The sequence below is a fragment of the Orycteropus afer genome, unplaced genomic scaffold, assembly GCF_000298275.1.
Source record: "Orycteropus afer afer isolate SDZICR_OR568_19922 unplaced genomic scaffold, OryAfe1.0 scaffold00068, whole genome shotgun sequence".
Taxonomy (NCBI): domain Eukaryota; kingdom Metazoa; phylum Chordata; class Mammalia; order Tubulidentata; family Orycteropodidae; genus Orycteropus; species Orycteropus afer.
In genome coordinates, this window is record NW_006921655.1 from 10380115 (window position 1) to 10400821 (window position 20707).

General features: G+C 38.7%; 1 protein-coding gene across 1 annotated transcript in view; it reads right to left on the bottom strand.

The window, feature by feature from the left end:
• FMN1 (formin 1) overlaps positions 1-20707 on the bottom strand; it is a 586562-nt gene that overhangs the window by 228442 nt on the left and 337413 nt on the right. The window contains exon 7 of the mRNA XM_007940485.1: positions 17587-17674. Coding sequence (XP_007938676.1) covers positions 17587-17674 — 88 coding nt within the window. The remainder of the gene's footprint in view (positions 1-17586; positions 17675-20707) is intronic.

Sequence of the window (20707 nt, forward strand, 5' to 3'; positions counted from 1 at the left end):
TTGAACCACCAGCCTTCTGGTTAGTAGTCAAGTGCCTTAGGCACTACACTACCAGAGCTCCATTAGCCATTAGTAAGATGCAGATCAAAACAACAATGAGATACCATCTAGACACAGCACTAATAGCAAAGTACAACAAGACAGAAAATAACAAATGCTGGCAAGGATGTGGAGAGATTGGGACTCTCCTACACTGCTAATGGGACTGTAAAATGATACAACCACTGTGGAAAGTGGTGTGGAGACTCCTTAGAAAGTTGGAATTAGAAATATCATGTGATCCAGCAATTCCATTACCAGGTATATATCCTAAAGAAGTAAGAGCCAGGTCAAGAACAGATGTATGCACACCCATGTTTGTCGCAGCACTATTTACAATAGCAAAAAGGTGTCCATCAACAGAAGAATGGATAAACAAAACTATGGTACATACACACAATGGAACACTATATAACACTAAAGAATAACGTAGAATCTATAAAACACAGCATAATGTGAATGAATGTGGAGGACATTGTGCTGAATGAAATAAGTCAATCACAGAAGGACAAATAATTGTTATTAGTTCATTATTGTAAAAAGTCAAGAAAAGGTTTATATATGGAAAGAAACTTTCTTTGTTGGTTTCCAGGAGTAACTAAGTGGGGAGGGGAGGAACACTGCAAAAGTAAATAAATAAACAAATAAATAAACACAGATTTAGTCAATAGAGGTGAATAATCATGTCCCCACCCATGTATTCAATTTAGTTCCATTTGCCTGAATAGTCCATACCAAAAATAATGAAGTAGAACAAATGAATTTTCTAACTTTTTAATGAGAATATTTCCTTTTAGTCTTACCTCTAAAAATGTTTTTAAATAGCAGCATCACATTAAGAAATAAAAGGTCAAGAACTTTCAACTGTTATACTGCTTCAGGCAGTCACTTGAAATACCCCTATAATAATCCCCATTAATTAAGCTGAGCTCATTCCAAACAATGACAGTATGTAAATTTACAATGAGTACCTACGAACATCACCTAGAAGACCTTCTACGTAGAAGAAGCAGACGCAGAAAGGCTCATGGAATGGTCAGGCAATAGCAGGTAGTTCAGTTTTGATTTGGAGAGAGAATTTGTTAAGGTGACTTAGGGATATAATGCCCCAAACAAAACTGAGAGCAAGAACATGTAGAATTTTATGCCATGATTAAGAATGTGTAATGCATTCAATGTTTGGTAGGGAGTCATTAAGGAGTTTCAAGTCAGGGGATAAACTGAACAGAGTTATGTTACATACCAATAAACTCCCAAATCCATTGCTGTTGAATCTAGTCAACTCTTGGCAACCCATGTGTTACAGAGTAGAACTGCTTCATCAGGTTTTCTTGGCTACAGTATTTATGGAAGCAGATCACCAGGCCTTTCTTCTGTGGTGCTGCTGGGTGGGTTCAAACAGTCAAGCTTTAGGTTAGTAGTTGAGTGCAAACCATTTGCACCACTCAGGGACCTTTATGTTACATGGGACAGGTCAAAATTTGGAAAGATTGGTTTGGGACCTCTTACAATGGGCAAGAGGTAGCAAAAACTTGAAGAGCATGGGCAGAAATGATAGAACAGAAGAGAAAGACCCTAAACAGCAACAGAGAGTTATGCTATTAACTAAATAGGGGGATTGAGAAATATAAAACCATTTTGAGATTATAAACCTAGATCTGAGGGAAGAGCTTTTGCCACCCAAAGAAGTAAGCAATCATGTTGAAGACCTGGACATAACTGTAGATCTTTTTCCCAGAACTTGGGGGAGGAGTGGGGTGGAAGAAAGGGACTGGTGAAGCAAGAGGTTAAGTAAAGAGATTAATATACGGCCAATGCCAAGTATTCCACCAAGAGTTATCTTCTTCCCTGTAAGGATTTTTTTTTTTTTTTAAAGAGTGAAATAAAATTCAGAGACAGAAGAAGCAGTATCAAAGAGATTATGTGCTTGGTCCCAGAAGCTTAAAGAAATGAAATTAATCCTATTCTTTTGACTCTAGATAGTGGCCAAGGAACATGAGGTTATTGGCTAAAGGTCTGAAAAGTAAAAACTCTTAAGTTCTAGAACTCCTAGGAGATTGGTCTTGCATGAACAGAATTATGCCTCCTTGCCACCAAATGCAGTTTAAATTTCTAGAGGGCTACACCTGACAATTCTTTCTAGTCTCAAAGTACTGGAACAGTGAATCAGACAATCAAGAAATGCTTCCTCATTAAATCATTCTCAAAGATACTATTAGACTTACAATTCATTAAATAAACCCATTTAATTAGTTAACTCATGATCACAATGTAGAAAGAAATCATTCTTCGATTAAAATATTTTTGGAGTTCCTAGAATCAGATAGCTCCCTCCATTTCATACTTTAAAAAATCTCTCTCAATCTCTGCCTCTTTGACACACATACACACACAAACACACATACCTCATACCTTTCATTTTTTAAGGTGAATAAACAAAAACCAGCCTATACAATTCTACAGCAAGCCTCAAAACTCTGATACAGTAATTCCAAGTAATTCCAGCTTTTGTTCCCATCTGTATAGGGCTCATTATACCAACACTCCTGCAGATGGTGTCAGAAAGGTGAAGTGTCAAATCCACAAAGGGGAGACCCCAACAACTCATTGCTACTGCAATATCAATCATTGCTGGTGGTTTTTACTTTTATCTCCCTCTCTCCTTAGTTGTCCCCGCTCACACTGTCAGTTCAGTTAGAATATTTCACCTACACCTCACAATATGTCAAAAGGAAGTAGACACACGCTGTGAAAAGCTGGTAATTTTATTGGGTTCCTTTACCTTTAAAAATCTGTTACTTGGTCAAGTCTGGTTTCTGGGCTAGTTTTTTGCAGGGAAATTGAGGCAAACATTTTTATGTGGTCCTCTGGTGCCTGCTCTGTAGTACAAGAATTATATACATAAGGATCATTAGAGTAGTGTTTCGCCCATTAAGATATAATAACCGTCAGCAGGGACAAAAAGCAGATCAGTATCACAAATTCAAACTAACAGGCTCACATAAAAACTATGTGCCTGCTTCAGGCGCATACATTGGGTCAGGGTCTCACACAACAGGCAAATTCCCTTTCCAGCACGGAGACTGCTTTTCACAAGAACAGGGTAACTAGAAAGAACATGCAGGAATTCTCTCAGCCCTCCAGCTATTTTTTAACCCTTAATACTTTTCTATCCTCAAGTGCACCATGTCCAAATAAACAAAGAATGATTGAGCTTGTCTGAAGGGCTTCTAATTTGTAAAAGCCAAGCAGAGTTATTTATGGAAACTGTTCTTTTTGACTCGGCCTTTGGGCAAGAAACATGGAAGACTGGGATAGAAGAGTCACACTCATTAGTCTGTTAGATCAGCCAAAGTAAATCTGGTCATACAAGGTGTGGAGGATGTCACACACAGATTGGGGTTGGGTTGGCTCACCAGGTTTTGGGTGATACTAGTTTTAACAAGAACCCCTATGTAGCCTATTTTAGGCTTCTTTGTATTTCCTTAAGTAGCTGACAGGTTGCCTCACACAAAATGAATGTTAAATAAATATTTGTCAACTGACTAGATGCATTCCCAATCCAGTAAAGCAAAAAGCAATAGGATTATTTGACTTTATTAGAAATTATTTTGTTAACAATGTTAGCTTCCAAAGAGTTAATATAAACTTAACTGTATTGCCCAAATTACTGATATTTTTCAGGCTCAATAAAAACTCAAGTTAAAAAAAAGACAGTGGAAAGGTGTAAAGTGCTCATCCTTAACATTGGGCAAAACTTGTTTTTCTATCAGCATATCAAGATTATAGACTCAATCCATCAAAGAGATGTTGTTAAGTCATTTGTATGTAAAAGCATTTTGAATAAAAGCTCCAAATAATGCATGAGATAACAACAGCAATAACAAAAGACAGTGAAAGGAGAAGGCCACATAGAAGGACTCAGGATTTTAAACGCCCATGTGCTCTGCCCCACGAAACTTCCACAATTCTTCTCTCCTGACTTCCATCAAAAGAAAAGAAAGGAGAATGGAGAATGATGGGAGGGATGAGAGCAGACGGCGAGCGCAGTAGGATCTGAGCAGTGAAGAAAGGAAGAGCAGGAACAGCTTCCTACAGCTGCACCTGCCAACAAGGCCAACAAGGGAGAGAAAGTTGAGTCCATTAAAGGAATTGGGCAAAAGCTACAAGGGTCAGGGGTGGGTGTGGGTGGGCAGACAGCCATAAGAAGCAGCACTTAGAGACCAGGACAGGAGGCTGCACAGTCCTGCCCCTCACTGACAAGCTCTGTAACCCAATTTCTTCACAATGGTTTTTATTTTGAATAAAAAGAAAATGAAGTCCAAAAGCACTATGGAAGCTTTCCTCAACATGCCCCACTGTCCTCCTACTGGCCACTATGTTCCACCTTCAGTCAGCACTGGGCACACCTGTGTGCATACAGACATGTGCATAAGCTCATTCTATGCATGTATCCCAAACGCTAAAGGGCACCAATTATGAAGTAGCTTAAAGGAATCTCTGTGAACTAAACTGGACGGTGGGCACAGCAGGCAAACCAGGGATTAGTTCCCAATAATTGACAGCTAGCACTTATTGGGTGCTTCCTCTATGCTAGACATTGTTCTGGTGTTTTCATTTAATCGTATCAGGTGTGTGCACTGTTGTCCCTAGTTGGCAAATAATGAAATTGAGGCACAAAGTTATTAGACGCCTTGATTTTCCAAGCTCAGTTCCTTAATGACCCCACTCTCCTTCAAGGCAGGGGTAATCTATTGTACTGAGATTGTATTTTCATTTTTTATAAGTTTTGGGGTACAAATATCAGTCGACCAATTCCTACCACCTAAAAGAAGGAAAACAAAACAGAAACCTTGGCTTCTAAATAGAATCATGTGCTTTTTATATTAATAAGGTATCTGAGTAGGTCCCACATACCATCCATGTCTTGAAAACTTCACTTGAGTATTATACACATTAACAACCCCTCCATTATCTAATTATCACTAATAACTCAATTTTAGTATTCACAGTAAAATGATCAAATTAATCTTAGTTAACTATTTGCAATTATGCAAAATAATCAGTATTACAGTTGAAGTCATACCAAAAATAACTTTTAAATAAAGACAACTACAACCTGCAAAGGCTTTATTTTGAATAAAAAGAAAATAAAGTCCACAATAATATAAAGTCTAATTTTCTTGAAAAGATAGTTAAAATTTCAATTTTATAGTACATGCTAGAATTGATTGAAAAGGAAAACATAGGCAAACAAAAAATAAAGAGACACAGATGAAAGATGCTTCTAGATACATTAAGACTAAGCAATATCAAATGAATATATTTTACAATCTTACTACATTGCTAAATGCCTGATGGTATAATGTGTTACTTGGTAAAGACTTTAATTTAGGCTCTGATGGAACAGGAGGCAAGTTGTAAATGACACATTAAATGGAAGCTGCCTGGGAGGTGGAAGAAATGACAGTCACAAGAGAGACACTTTTCTGATATATTCCAAAAGGTCAAAATCAAGCAATTTTTTAAAGCAAAAACCTCAACTCTCACCTCGTCCAGGCATGCACTGTGCCTGAAGGTGCCCAAGGTACCACTTTATAGGTGTAATTAAAATTGTCCATGGTTCAAACCTCAAAGAAGGGCATAAAGCACAGAATTCACAAAACTACTTGCCCCCCCAATCCCCTCAATTCTCTAGAGGGCAGCTGAATGAGAAACAGTTTGGGTTAAGCTGCTTCTGTTCTTCCATTAGTTCTGGTTCTTTTAAGCCAAAATTACATTCCAGGCAGATTGGATGGTTTCAGCCAGTTGCCTGAAGGTAAAGTGCAAAGAAATGCCACCCTCTGCTTTCTGGACTCAACTGGGTGAGTGAAGGAATGCACAGTAGTTTAGAAAGAGATGGGTGGGATTCCTGCTGCTCAGGTGGTTTAGACTTAGCAGGACGAAGATGAAGGTGGGAAAGGAAAGGGAAGTACTAGAACTACTATGTTTATTTATTTTATCTATTTTTTTTTTTCAAAAGAGCCACACCAATGTTTAATATCTAGATTGACATTGGCACCCTAATTCGGTTATATGTTAGCAGGTCACGGTCACAGGTCACATTTGGTGGGTAGGTACCTTCATACATGGCATACTCACTTGTTCGTTTGCTTCCCACAGAGTGTAGACTTTATTGTAGATGAATTTTTCAGATTCTAAAATCTGGTTTTAGCTACACTAAACTTCACCAAACAAACAAATTGGCTTTAAAAGACTCCTGCAGAGAAACCCCAGACTGAAGATAATCTGGTAACACAAGAAAATGGCACAGCTGACACTTCTGTTGTTACTGCAAGCTCTTCATCAGTCATGGAATGAAGTAAAAAGAAAGGGCAATGGAATCAGATTTGTCAAAAAGCTGTCCCCCATAAAAATAAGAGAAGTTACCTAGATGCAAATGTGGCTTTATATCTTTATTGTTAGTAATGAGCCTCACTCTACTTCTGAGATAAAGCAAACGAGAACTCAAACATTAGTTTGAGAACTCTCAACATTTGAAAGACATTTAAAAATAGTATTAATCTCATTTAACTCATACTTTGTTTTATAATGAGCGTATTAGTTATATAGTACATTTATATAATGTACATGTTTTAGAGCACACAAATTGAAATGCATGCTCTAAAACATTTTTTTAAAATAGGAGTACACAATAAGAAAATTGGAAACCACTGCCTTTACTTCACGGCAGTGGGTTTGGGTTTTGGTTCTTACAGGCTGGAGTGAGATTCTTCCTCTGTAAAGTCCTACACAATTCATAGTGAATTTCAGATGCCTTGTCAAATTCATTACATTTTAGATAGGCAGCATAAACTTTGACAGAGATTTCTGGAAATTATTAACACAAAAAGGCAGCAAGGTCCAGTGAACGTTCTCAAATTTGGGAGATGCTAAGACTCTGGGCATAACTTGCATCCCTCTTTCACATTTTGAATCGAGAGTCCAAAACAGAAAGATAGTGTTTAGTGCAGATAAATTCCCTGTCTGAGATTCTGAACTAGCAGGAACTAAACTGAAAAATGTTTTATTTTGATCTTAGGTTAAATATTATAAATATGAATTCTGAGTGTACGGGAATTTCCAAATGAATGCCAGGAGGTTTCTGGCACCTAGTCTTTTGCAATGCATATGGAGATTTATATCAAGAATAGTCGACCACAATTTTCCATTTCTCTTGGGAAAAGAATAAGAGGAAATCACTAATGTGGAATGAAAACACTAATTTGCAATCATGTAGGCGGTTACTGTGTCCAAAGCTGTCAAAACGCTTTTAAATACAAATCATCCCTGTCTAGCAAATGGAAAACAAGCACTAAGTAAATCACTTATTCAGAGTCTCCCCTGGACCAAATACAAGACCTGTGGGTATTATTGCCAGCCTCCTGAAACAATTCTTGTACAACCAAGGTCTCTCCTTCAATTATACATGCAGTGTTTTAAATTCTAGTCAGGGTAGGGATTTGACTTTCTCCCATAAGATTTCAAACACTATCTTGGGTAGAGAGAAACAGATATAAAGGAGTATTTTCTTGGAGATATTATATTTTCAAATTATTACTATCCACTTAGTATTAGACTAGAATTTTCAAAAGTTCATTGAATACTTTAACATAAATGCATAAATTAAAAATATAAAAATAAAAAAACATAAAGATAAATATTATGCTAGTCACCTCATACTCGAATTATGTAAAATAGAACTCATTTTTCCACTTCTACTACTATGTCTCTATCTATTCTCCTAGTTTCCATTTTTGGGACCATTATACATAATGTTGTTGAATCCAGAAACCCAAGGTACATCCAAATCTACTCTTTCATCAGTCTTTGTATCTGATGTGCCTAATTTCAGCAAATTTCTCTCCAGCTATTCCGTGCACTTATCTCCTTTATGTTTCCTGTATATTTCTCATGTGTATCTCCTATCTATGGATTATGTCTCAATATAAAGAAAACAAAAATCCTCACAACTGGACCAATGAGCAGCATCACAATAAATGGAGAGAAGATTGAGGTTGTCAAAGAATTCACATTGCTTTGTTCTACAATCGATGTCAATGGAAGCAGCAGTCAGGACATTAGATGACATGTAGCATTGGGAAGGTCAACCGCGAAGGAACTATTTCAAGTACTGAGGAGCAAGAATGTCTCCTTAAGGACTAAGGTGCGCCTGACACAAGCCATGATATTTCCAATCACCTCATATGCATGTGAGAGCTGGACAATGAATAAGGAAGACCGAAGAAGAGTTGATGCTTTTGAGTTGTGGTGCTGGCGAAGAATGCTGAAAGTACCATGGACTGCTAAAAGAACTAACAGATCTGTCCTGGAGGAAGTGCACCCGAAATGCTCCTTGGAAGTAAGAATGGCCAGACTTTGTCTCACCTATTTTGGTCATGTTGTTAGAAGGGACCATTCCCTGGAGAAGGATGTCATGCTTGGTAGGGTAGAGGGTCGACGAAAGGGGGAGGCCTTCAACGAGAAGGACTGACACGGTGGCTGCAATGGTGGGCTCAAGTATAGCAGGGATCATGGAGCTGGCGTGGGATAGGGCAGTGCTTCGTTCTGCTGTGCGTGGGGTCACTATGAGTCAGAAACGACTCAACGGCGCCTAACAACAACAACATCTCCTATCTACATTTCTACAGACATAGACTTAGTTTTTGCTTTTTAATCTGAATCATTACAATAGCTTTCTAACAAACTTATCTACCTTCAGTCCTACTTGCATTTATTTATTAAATACACACTTTTCAATCATCATCTATATGCCACATACAAGTGCAAGATTCTGGGGATACATCAGTGAGCAACCTACCTATTCAACCTACCTCTTGGAGCTTATGTTCTAGTGGTATAGGTCAATTAAAACAGAAGCAGAGGAACACAGACAACAAGTGCTATGAAGAAAGTAAATGAAAATTGCCATAGGTGACTTACATTAGAGAGAGGGGTTTGGGTGAAACTCATTGAATTGATGTTTAACCTGAATTTCTGAACAAAAAAAGGGGCTTGATTTGGACATACCATCAGGAAAAGACCAGTTGCTAGAAAAAAAACATGTTTGGTAAAGTAGAGGGCTGACAAGAACACTGGAAATCCTCAGTGAGATGAATTGACACAACAATGGACTCAAAGATATCACCAATCATGAAGATGGTCCAGGACTGGGCAATGTTTCATTCTCTTACACATGTCTCTTTTCTGGTTACCTAGTGCTTCTCTGACAAGAATGTACTACAAATGGGATGCTAGAACAAACAGGATTTTATTCTCCTACAATTTGGAGGCTTTAAGTCCAAGTTCAAAGTGCCAGGCTCTAGGGGCTTGGTGAAAGCCTCTCAACCTTGGGCTTCAACTCTGCCTCCTGCTCCCAGCTCACTGGAGCTAGACACTTTTCTTCACTCAGATAGCTGTTGGGTGCTGAGACTGACAAGTCCAAGGCTGACAAGTAAAAAGGCACAGGCTCGATGTTACCAAACCACATGGCAGCCATTAATTCAAGTCCATTGAAAGTTCCAAGGTTGGCAGAGCATGGCAGGCTGCTGAACAATGACACAGCTACATGCAGGGTTTAAGTGTGCCATAAGGTAGAGACTGTTCCCCAAGGCTTCTCCTTATATAGAGGAAGCAGATCACATCCCTGAGGCAGCTATTCAGCTGCTCACAGTAGATCCCACCATGGAGTTGATTACCAGTCTCATCATGGGGAATACTACATCCAGCTGCCCAGCCACTCAACCAGGCCTAGCCAAGTTAACACACAAACTTAACTACCACAGTTGCTATGAGTTGGAGCCAACAATAGGAACTAGCAACAACAATATATAGAAAGTAAAGTGGAAGAGCATTTCAAAAACAGAGGGAACAGCAAATCCAATGATGAGGAAGAAGAGCTTGGCTTTTTTTTTTTTTTTTTTAAGAAATCAAAGACCATTGTAGCTGGAATATAGTGAGAGGGAAAGCAAACAGAGTAAAGTGAAGTAGGAGAAACAGGTTGTGGACAGAGCACTCAAGGGCTTGGAGGTCAGTTAGTCTTCCATACTAATATACTCCAGATCAAAGCATTTCCCCTCTTATACTTCTTCTCCTTGTTACTGGCATGTCTTGTCATGATATTCAGGGATCTTCCTGGTCTGAACGTTGCTTAGGCTTCTAGCCTTGTGCCCTAAAACAATTCACATTTGCGTGCAATCTGTATACTCAGCTGGCCTTTTTCAGGCCTTTTTTTCATGCTTTCTCCTCGAATGGAAAAGCTCCTTCTTTATGTGATGACCATTGTTCTAACCTCTAAGACTCATCTTAAGTTGTATGACCTCTGACAGATCTTCCCTGAATTTACAGGCACAGTAAAGACATTGCTCTCTATTATTCTATAACCAACTGTTTTATAATCTTGAGCTATTTGTGTATTCCTCACATCATCCTGTGAGCTCTTAAGATTAGAGTCTGGATCTTGCAGTTATTGTAGTCATGGTAGCTGATATGGAGCTGGCACTCAGTACATGTTTATTGAATGAATGAATGCATGAATGAGTGAAGTGAAGGTAGTTTTGTCCAAATGTACTAGGATGATGACTTTTTCTGATTTCATTTAGTCTAAGGTTTAGCTTATTTATTTTTAAAATTAAATTCAATTTAATAAACATATTGGATGTCTTTTGTATGTTAACTCATCAGTTATAAACAATGTTTAACTATCAATAGCAGAGAAAATTCCTTGCAAAGAAATGCAACATAACATAAAAGAACAAACACTGGGTCTAACACTCATGATCTGTGAGATACAGAGTCTTATGAACTCCACTTCTTGAATGTACATTATGTATAAGCAATGCCTAGTGAGCAACAGAAGAGTTGTTCACCTTACTGTATGAGGAAAATAAGGTTGCTCTTAAGGAACTGAACTTGTGAAAGCCAGATTATCCATATGTGGGAGACAAGTAAGGAGCTCTAGTGGTATAGTGGTTAAAATATTTGGCTTCTAACCAGAAAGTCAGCAGTTCTAACTCACCAGCCACTCCACGGGAGACAGATGAGGCAGCTCCTGCTTCTGTACAGATTTCTCACTGTCGTTGAATTGATTCCGACTCACAATGACCTCTCCTTGGGTTTCCAAGGCAGTATCTCTACAGAAGTAGATTGCCCAGTCTTCCTTCTGAGGAGTGGCTGGTGGGTTTGAACTTTCAGCCTTCTGGTTAGCAGTCACATACCTTAACCTTATGGGGTAGTTCTACTCTGTTCTAAAGGGTTGCTATGAATCAGAATCGATTGGATGGATGGGTTTGGTTCTGGTTTTTGGAATCAACTGTAGGCTAAAACACCCAAAACTGTTATCAAGATGCCCAAGCTGTAACCTCAGCAAGTCAGAACTGAAATGTCAGTTAATTCAGAAAACTGAAATGCTTCACGTTCTCCGGGATGCTTACAGACACTTCTCTCCCTATTGTGTAATATGCTTTACAGGATTCAGGTGTTTTGTTTCCAAACGTGTTTGTGATTGTTTCTTTATACTTGCATCCACATCTCTTCATTTGTTTATTCATTCATTCAGAAAATACTTACTGAGTGCCTATAATGTATGTGGCGGGGACAGTGTGACTGAATTGACATTTTAGTGAGGGAGACTAGCATAAACAAATAGTATACAATGTCAAGTAGAGATAAGTGATAGGGAGAAAACAGTGAACAGATATAAGCATTTTAGTCATGAGAACAGAATATTCTCCTCTATAAAAATGAATACATTAGCTTTCTGGTTTATACAGCAGCTTCTTATGAGTTAGGAAAGTGCAAGTTAGTGCTTCTGTTTCTGTGTACTCCCAAAAGTGAATATATGACAAAAGGGCTGAAGAACAGCCTGAGAACAGTGGTCATTTCAACAGGGTTGATGTGCTGTGAGGCTTTGCTCAAGCTGCCAGCTCGCCTCCCCTCAGCCCATCTCACTGCATCCCTCCTCACATTAAAATAAACATTTTAGCCCAACAACAGCACAGGGAATCCTTTCATCAGGATGACAACACAAGGCCAAGTGCATTCCATTCACGACCAGACATGGATTCAGAATGAAATATAACTGACGTGGCTCGGGCACCCATATGACCTTCAGATGCCAACGTCAGTTAAATGATTCCAAAGGAAGATTAAGCTCTGGTTATATTGCCGTATTCATCTGGAATGGATTACTAAATGAAGAAATGGAATGGAGATTTTTTTAGAACTTAGGAGCCAGCTTTCTGAAGTGGACAGCAGAGGTGCTTGAGACAGAATAAAGAATTAAAATATTGTCCACAAATCCTAGAACTTTTTGATGCTACAATTGACATTTCCAATGCTGAGATAAAAGTTTACTTCTAACTTCATGTAAGACTATTCTTGGCCAGAGAAAAATGCTGGAAAATGTCTGGGTAAACTGATTTTCTACTGAACTCCCAATAAACATCAGTCCAGTAAGACTGGAATATCATGGGAAGAAGGTTTATGGTCCTGATTTGGTAACCAGAATACCACGTGGCTGGGATCACTCTTTCCATGGGGTGGTCTGATGTACTGCAGCAGAACATGCCTTACAAGAATGGCTCTTGTCATTGCTGTCAGGTGATGCTGAATAGATTCTGACTCATAGCAACCCCATGAGCAAGGCTTTCTAGACTTTGCAGGAGCAGGTCGTCAGGCTTTCTCCCATAGAGCTACTGGCTGGATTCATACTGCCAACATTTTGGTTAGCAACTGAGCTCTTGACCATTACACCATCAGTGCTCCTTAAAAAGAGCAATATGATGTTAATAAAGTCTAACATGATGTTCCATTGTGAAGACTCGTATCCACAGGGTTACGCTGGATTTCATGAATAGTTATTGTTTAGGGAGAGAATCTGCCGCTATGTCTCAAGAATCTCTTTCTAATTTCAACACCTACATTGAAAAAATTAGTCCCTCCCCAAATAATCATAAGGCCCTCTGTCTAGATTCTTTGCTTCCCCCCCCACCAATCTTTTCTTTATTCATTATCACTCTCTCCTGGTTTGAGTTCACCAGAAACTCATTTCATCTAGAAGATATAACAACTAAAGTTACTGAAAGATTCTTCTGGGTTGAACTTTTTGTCCTTTGCCCCAAACTCAGAACAACTACTAGAAACATATTTTGAGGCTTAATATTCACACTTACCTATTAAGTTCTAATACCGATTTTAAATACTGAAATTAGATCTGTTTATTATCATCTAATTTAGTATATTTTAGATTTTATGTGGAATTTGTAAAGTTTGTAATGTACCAAAATTTAAGTGCTGAAGGTAGAGAGGGAAACACTCCATTGAAAGGAAAAATAGTATGTGAAAATATGTTACAAGTCTTTTGGTTTTGAATCTACGGAAGTCTGCTGTATACCAGAATAAAATAATATTCAGGTAACATAGATTGAAACCTAAAGGTCAGTGTGGTTTCAGAGACTTTCCACTGTTAAATCCATGTTTAATTCTACTGAAACCACCTAAGAGAGATTGTATTACAACTCAGAAGATATTATAAGTGACAGGTCAAAATAAAGATTTACATTTAATGGATTATTAAGAAAGGGAAGTATGGTTTTCATGCAAGATACAGATTTCAAAAAAGTAGGATGACTATTGGTCCACTTTTCAAGAGACTAACAAAAATAAATACAAGTAAAATTTCTTCTTTTAAAATGTCTTTTATTTAAAATTGAGCCAAAGATAACCAAGTAGAAATACTCTCATTTTAAAAAGGTGGAGGGAGCATGTAATTAAGAAACAGGAAAGGAAGAAAAGACCAAAATGGATGTCAGAAAAAACTTTGAAATTTGCTCTTGAATGGAGAGTAGCTAAAGCAAATGGAATAAATGATGAAGTAAAAAAGCTGAACAGAAGATTTCAAAGGATGGCTTGAGAAGACAAAGTAAAGTATTACAATGAAACTGCAAAGACCTGGAATTTGAAAATCAAAAGGGAAGAACATGCTTGGCATTTCTCAAGCTGAAAGAACTACAGAAACAAATCAGGCCTTGACTTGTAATACTGAAGGGCTTCTATGGGCAAAATACAGAATGATACAGGAAACATCAAAAGAAGATGGAAGGAATACATAGTCACTGTACCAAAAAGAATTGGTTGACATCCAACCATTTCAGGATGTAGCACCAATGGTACTGAAGGCAGAAGTCCAAGCCACAATGAAGGAACTCGCAAAACAACAAGGCTCCAAGAATTGATGAATACCCACTGAGATATTTCAACAAATGGATGCTGTGCTGGAAGCACTCACTCATTTATGTCAAGAAATTTGAAAGACAGTTCCCTGGCCAACTAACTAGAAGAGACACATATTTGTGCCCATTCCAAACAAAGGTGATCCAAAAGAATGTGGAAATTATTAAAAAAATATCATTAATATCACATGCAAGTGAAATTTTATTGAAGATAATTCAAAAACTGTTTCAGCAGTATATTGACAGGGAACTTCCAGAAATTCAAGCTGGATTCACGAGAGGACATGGAATGAAGAATATCACTGCTGTTGTCAGATGGATCTTGGCTGACAGCAAACAATACCAGAATGATGTTTACCTGTGTTTCACTGACTATGCAAAGGCATTCAACTACATGGATCATAACAAATTATAGATCACACTGCAAAGAAAGGGAATTCCAGAACACTTAATCATGCTTATTAGGAACCTGTAGATAGACCAAGAGCTGTCGTTCAAACAGAACAAGGGGATACTGCATGGCTTAAAATCAGGTAGGGTATAATCAGGGCTGTATCCTTTCACCATACTTATTCAATCTGTATGCTGAGTAAATAACCTGAGAAGCTCGGCTATATGAAGAAAACCATGGCATCTGGATTGGAAGAAGACTCATTTACAACCTGCAATATGCAGATGATACAATCTTTTGAAAGTGAAGATGACTTGAAGCACTTACTGATGAAGATCAAAGACTATAGTCTTCAGTATGGATTACATCTTAACATAAAGAAAACAAAATGTTCACAACTGGACCAATAAGCAACATCACAATAAATGGAGAAAGACTGAAGCTGTCAAAAGATTTAATTTTACTTGGATTCATAATCAACACCTATGGAAACACCAATCAAGAAATCAGACATCATACTGCACTGGGCAAATCTGCTGCAAAAGACCGCTTTAAAGTGTTAAGAAGCAAAGATGTCACTTTGACAACTAAGTTGCACCTACCCCAAGCCATGGTATTTTCAATAATCTCATATGCATGTAAAAGCTGGATAATGAATAAGGAAGACTGAAGAAGAATTGATGCCTTTGAATTATGGTATTAGTGAAGAACACTGAAAGTATTATGGACTGCCAGAAGAACAAACAAATCTGTCCTGGAAGAAGTGCAGCTGGAATGGTCCTTAGAAGGAAGAATGACCACACTTTGTCTCACCTACTTTGGTCATGTTGTCAGAAGGGACCACTCCCTGAAGAAGGATATTATGCTTGGTAAAGTAGAGAGGGTCACTGAAAAAGGGGAAGACCCTCAATGAGATGGATTTACACAGTGGCTGCAATGATGGGCCCAAGCATTTCAAGGATTGGGAGGCTGGTGCTGGACTGGGCAGTGTTTTTTTCTGTTATACATAGGGTCGCTATGAGTCAGAGTTTCACAACAGCACCTAATAACAACAACAATTAAGAAACAATGACACAGCCAAATAGTTGAAGAAGTGTCTTTTCATAGAAGTAATCCAGCTAGTGAAGAAGAAATGATGGAATTAGTACATTATTTTCTAAATTTCTAATGAAATAATGGATCTAAGCAAAGATCATCACTAACATCATGTGCTGTCGAGTTGGACCCAACTCATAGTGACCCTCCTTGGGTTTCTGAGGTGGTATCACTAAGGAAGAAGATTGCCCAACCTTCCTTCCGAGGAGTGGCTGGTGGGTTTGAACTGCCAGCCTTCTGGTTAGCAGTCAAGTGCCTCAGGCACTACGTTACCAGAGCTCCTCCAAGTGATGTTAAGACCTAAGAATTAACCTAAAAATCAGCCCTGCTTGCTGACAAGAGATAGCACATTGGATTTCTTGTTCCATGGGGCAAAAGAGCTGAGCTCCTTCAGGCAGGATTCATGTTAGCAGAGTGAGATACCTCCAGGCATTTGTCAACAGAGCTAGGCTTGCTGACTCAAGAGTGAGTACTTTCAAGGCCATGGCTTACTGGCAGAGTAGGTTGCCTCTGGGTTCTTATTGGTGGATGCTAAAGGGGCAGGGAGGTGGCATCTTTTGACCTCCTGTAACCGCACAAGAAGAAGACAGAATCACCATCAGCAGCCCAACGCCCATTCCTATGAGGCTAAACATGCCACCACCCTCCAGCCCTCTTACCAACCTTGACACCAACCTTCCCTCTCACAGCACCCACCACCTCTCTGTTGGGTTCAATAACTCACTGCAGTGGCCACACAGAACTCACAGATTATGGGATTTGTTAGGGAAGCTACAGGCTACAATTCAAGTTCAGGAACACATTCAATCTCTCTCAGCTGGCAGTCTCTCTCAGTCTTTCTCTCAGCAGCACGTCTCTCTTAGTCAGCAGTGAAAGATTCTTTCTGCCTCTAGGAGGGCTTATTTTGAGCCTGACAGAGTGGTAAAACCAACCAATCCCAACATCAGAGTTCTACACACCTGAGAGAGAGTAAACTTTCCCATTAGATTACTTGTTGTTCCAACAGAAATACTCCTGGTGGATGACTTTAACAATCAGGACTTTAAACACATGGTCCCACCCAGTAATCTGGTAGGAGTTTGTCAGCCTCAGCAGTTAGCAGGTGCCTGGATGAAGAGATGCCGCTAGCTTCAGTGGGCCAGGAGCAAGAGGCAGAGATGAAGTCCAAGGTCAAGGGGCTTTCACCCAGTCCCTAAAGTCTGGTACTTTGAACTTGCACTTAAAGCCTCCAAAATTTTAAGAGAATAAATTCCTGTTTGTTAAAGCCATCCCATTTGTGGTATATTCCTGTCAGAGCAGCACTAGGTAACCAAAACAATCTCATTCAAATCAAATGTAAGTGAATGGATAATAATGAATATATGGACAATTGGAAATTAGAACTAGAATATTCTAGTTCTAATTCTAGAAATTCTAATTCTAATTCTAGAAATTAGAACTAGAATTAGAATATCATTAAGTACACATTTAATGATATTGAGAAATTATTGCTAACATTTTCAGAACCAAGATAATGGTATTTGCCAGTATTTGAAAAAGTATCCTTATCTTTTAGAAATAGTACTAACATTTTTAACAGATGGTATGGGATTTACTTCATAAGAATCCAGTTGAGGGTAAGACTCTTTGATGAAACAAGATGAGTTGGTGATTTTGTAGCTGGGTATTAGGTACACAGAACACATTACGATATAGGTTCATTTTAACATTTTCTGTATTATGTTAGAAAATTTTCAAAATAACATGTTTAAAAATTTAAAAGCTGGTAAAAAATTTAGGGAGAAGACTTACCCTGCTGGATATCCTTCATTTCTAGATGCAAACTAGATATCAAGATCCCCACAGTTTGAGATCGTTTTCCATCCAATAACTTGATGATCTGAAATTTTTACAAACATGAACATGAGCTGAAATGGTCATACAAGCTTTCAGAAAGTGTATCAAAAATATTAAGATTTCCATATACACTGATTGAGACCTAAAGTGATACTACTCTAATACTTGAGTTCGAAAGTAATTAGCCACAATAAACATTTTAGAAAACAAAGAAAAAAACGGCACCTAAAATCCCACCTGTTGTAGAATCCATTCTGTTGTACAAAGAGTTCTCTGAGTCAGAGCTGACTGGATGTCACCTAATAACAACAAAATTCCACCAGCCTAATACAAGCATTACAATCTTCAAAATATTTTCCTCTTATCTATTTATTCAAACATACCTTCAAAAAAACCCAAACTCGCCACCATCAAGTGGATTCCAACTCATAGCAACCTCTTTTGGACTTCCAAAGCAGTATCACTATAGAAGTAGAGTGCCCAGTCTTTGCTCCACGGAGTGGCTGGTGGGTTTGAACTGCCAGCCTTCTGGTTAATAGTCAAATGACTTAGGCACTACACCACCAGAGCTCCTTAAATGTACCATAACTAAGTTACAATTGTAATAACTGCCCAATTTTATCTAAGTTTTTCACTTGCCAGAGGCATATTTTCAAGCTATTACTTTTTAAGTCACTTCATAGCCTCTGATCTTATTGACTAGGTTGTCCACTAAGTGGTTTAATGAAAAGAACATGCTGATTTTGACTCAAGACATGTACCAGCCCTATGACCCTAGAATGGAGCCCTGATGGCACAGTGGTTAAAGCTTTCAGCTGCAAACCAAAAAGTCAAGAGATTTGAAACCACCAGCACCTCCACAGAATAAAGATGTGGCAGTCTGTTTCATAAAGATTTACAGCCTTGAAAACCCAACAGGAAAGTTCTCCTCTGTCCTATTGGGTTGCTATGAGTTGGAATCAACTCAACAGAAATGGGTTTGGTTCTGCAAGATCCTGAGAAAAGTGACTTCACTTCTAGGAGTTCAACTTCTTCATCCTGAAGTACAGATTTCCCTGTTTCGGACAGCTATGTTGGTTCTTATTTGCTCTATCATTAACATAAACAGTATAAGACTTAGTACATAGAGCTTTAATCTTAAATTCTTTAATGCTGATCTTATATAGTAAAATATATACAAATAAGAACTTTTACAATCCTTTTTGGAAACTTAAAATATTTCACTGATAATTTTTTCAAACTTTATGAATAGTGAGCTCTTTATACATTTTTTTTTTTATGATTTGGGTGAAACTTTACAGAACAAATTCATTTTCCATACAGCAGTTCATATGCGCTTTGTCTCATGATACTGACTACAGAAAGCATATCAATGCAACAGCTCCCCTCCCACTTCCTCCCCATAGTTACCTCTTCCCTGTGTCCTTCCCTCCTATGCACTCCTGCTCCCTGAGCTGCCTCCCTGTGCATGAACAGCCCTTCTATTCTACCATGATTGTTCTCTCCAAGGAGTGTATCTCCCTACTATAAATGTTCACCTCATATCCCTGTCTTTTGTTTGGCTGGAAGCCACAGGTGTGGGTTCAATTCCAGACCGGAAGGGCAGCTAAGGGTCATAATCTCAGTGGCTCCACTAGGCTCTATCAGACCAGCAAAACTGGTCACTTTTTTTTTTTTTGCCAAATGATTTTGAGTTTTGTTCCACATTGTTCTCTCACTCTATTCAGGATCTCCTACATAGATCCCCCTCCAAGTGGTTGACAGTGGTACCCAGGCACCATCTAGTTCTTCTGATCTCATAGTTGTATAGGCTGAGGATAGCATGGTGTACCAGTTGTTTAGACTAATTGTTTCCATGTGTCTTTGGTTTTCTTTGTTCTTCTTTGCTCTGGATGAGGAGAGACCCATCGTTGCATCTATATGGCTGTTTGCAAGCTTTTAAGCTCCCACTCTCTACTCGCCAAAGTAGTATGTGGAACATTTTGTGTAGTATGTTAAGTGTTATGTGTTAGTATGTTATGCCAGTTGAGCTTGATGTCCCCTGTGACAATGGTCACGATCCCACAGGTCCAACTACTCACTCCCTCTGGGTAGCTGGCTGTGGCCAAGTAGTGACTAGAACCTTGACCCTTGTCAGCTCTACTATATATTTGGGAAATCTTACAGAACATACCAATACACTCATAGAAACACTGTCTGCCAACCCTACACATAGTCTTGGGCACACTACCCCCTGCACAGACTTGCATAATAGTTCAGTCTGTCCACCCATCTATCTACCCTTATATCCATGTTTGCTTTCACTGACAACACAGTCCTGTATGTGCAAAATGGTTCATCTTTGTTGTCTGTACCTCCCATGCACCTCTCTATGTCTTCCTCTTTCTCATTGCCACCGTGTTGATCACTCGCATTTGGTACACTGCCTTTCTCTTCACCCATATCAATACTTGTCTCTACCTACTAACAGTGTTCCTTACTCTCCCCTCCCACCCCTGGTAACCAACAAAGAAAATTTCCTTATATATATAAACCTTTCCTTGACTTTTTACAATAATGGACTAATACAATATTTGTCCTTCTGTGATTGACTTATTTCACTCAGCATAATGTCCTCCAAGTTCATCCACATCATGTGGTGTTTTGCAGATTCTACATTATTCTTTAGGGTTGCACAGTATTCCACTGTATGTATGTACCATAGTTTGGTTATCTATTCTGCAGCTGATGGACACCTAGGTTGTTTCCATCTTTTGGCTATTTAAATAGTGCTGCGATGAACATGGGTATGCATATATCTGTTCTTGTCCTGGCTTTCACTTCTTTAGGATATATACCTAGTAATGGAATGGCTGTGTCAAATGGTACTTCTAATTTCAACTTTTTAAGGACTCGCCATACTGCTTTCCACAGTGGTTGTACCATTTGACAGTCCCACCAATAGTGTATGAGAGTCCCAATCTCTCCTCATCCTTGGCAGCATTTGTTATCTTCTACTCATTGAACTTTGCTACAAGTTCTGGGGCAAAATGGTATCTCATTGTTGTTTTGATTTGCATCTCTCTGATGGCTAATG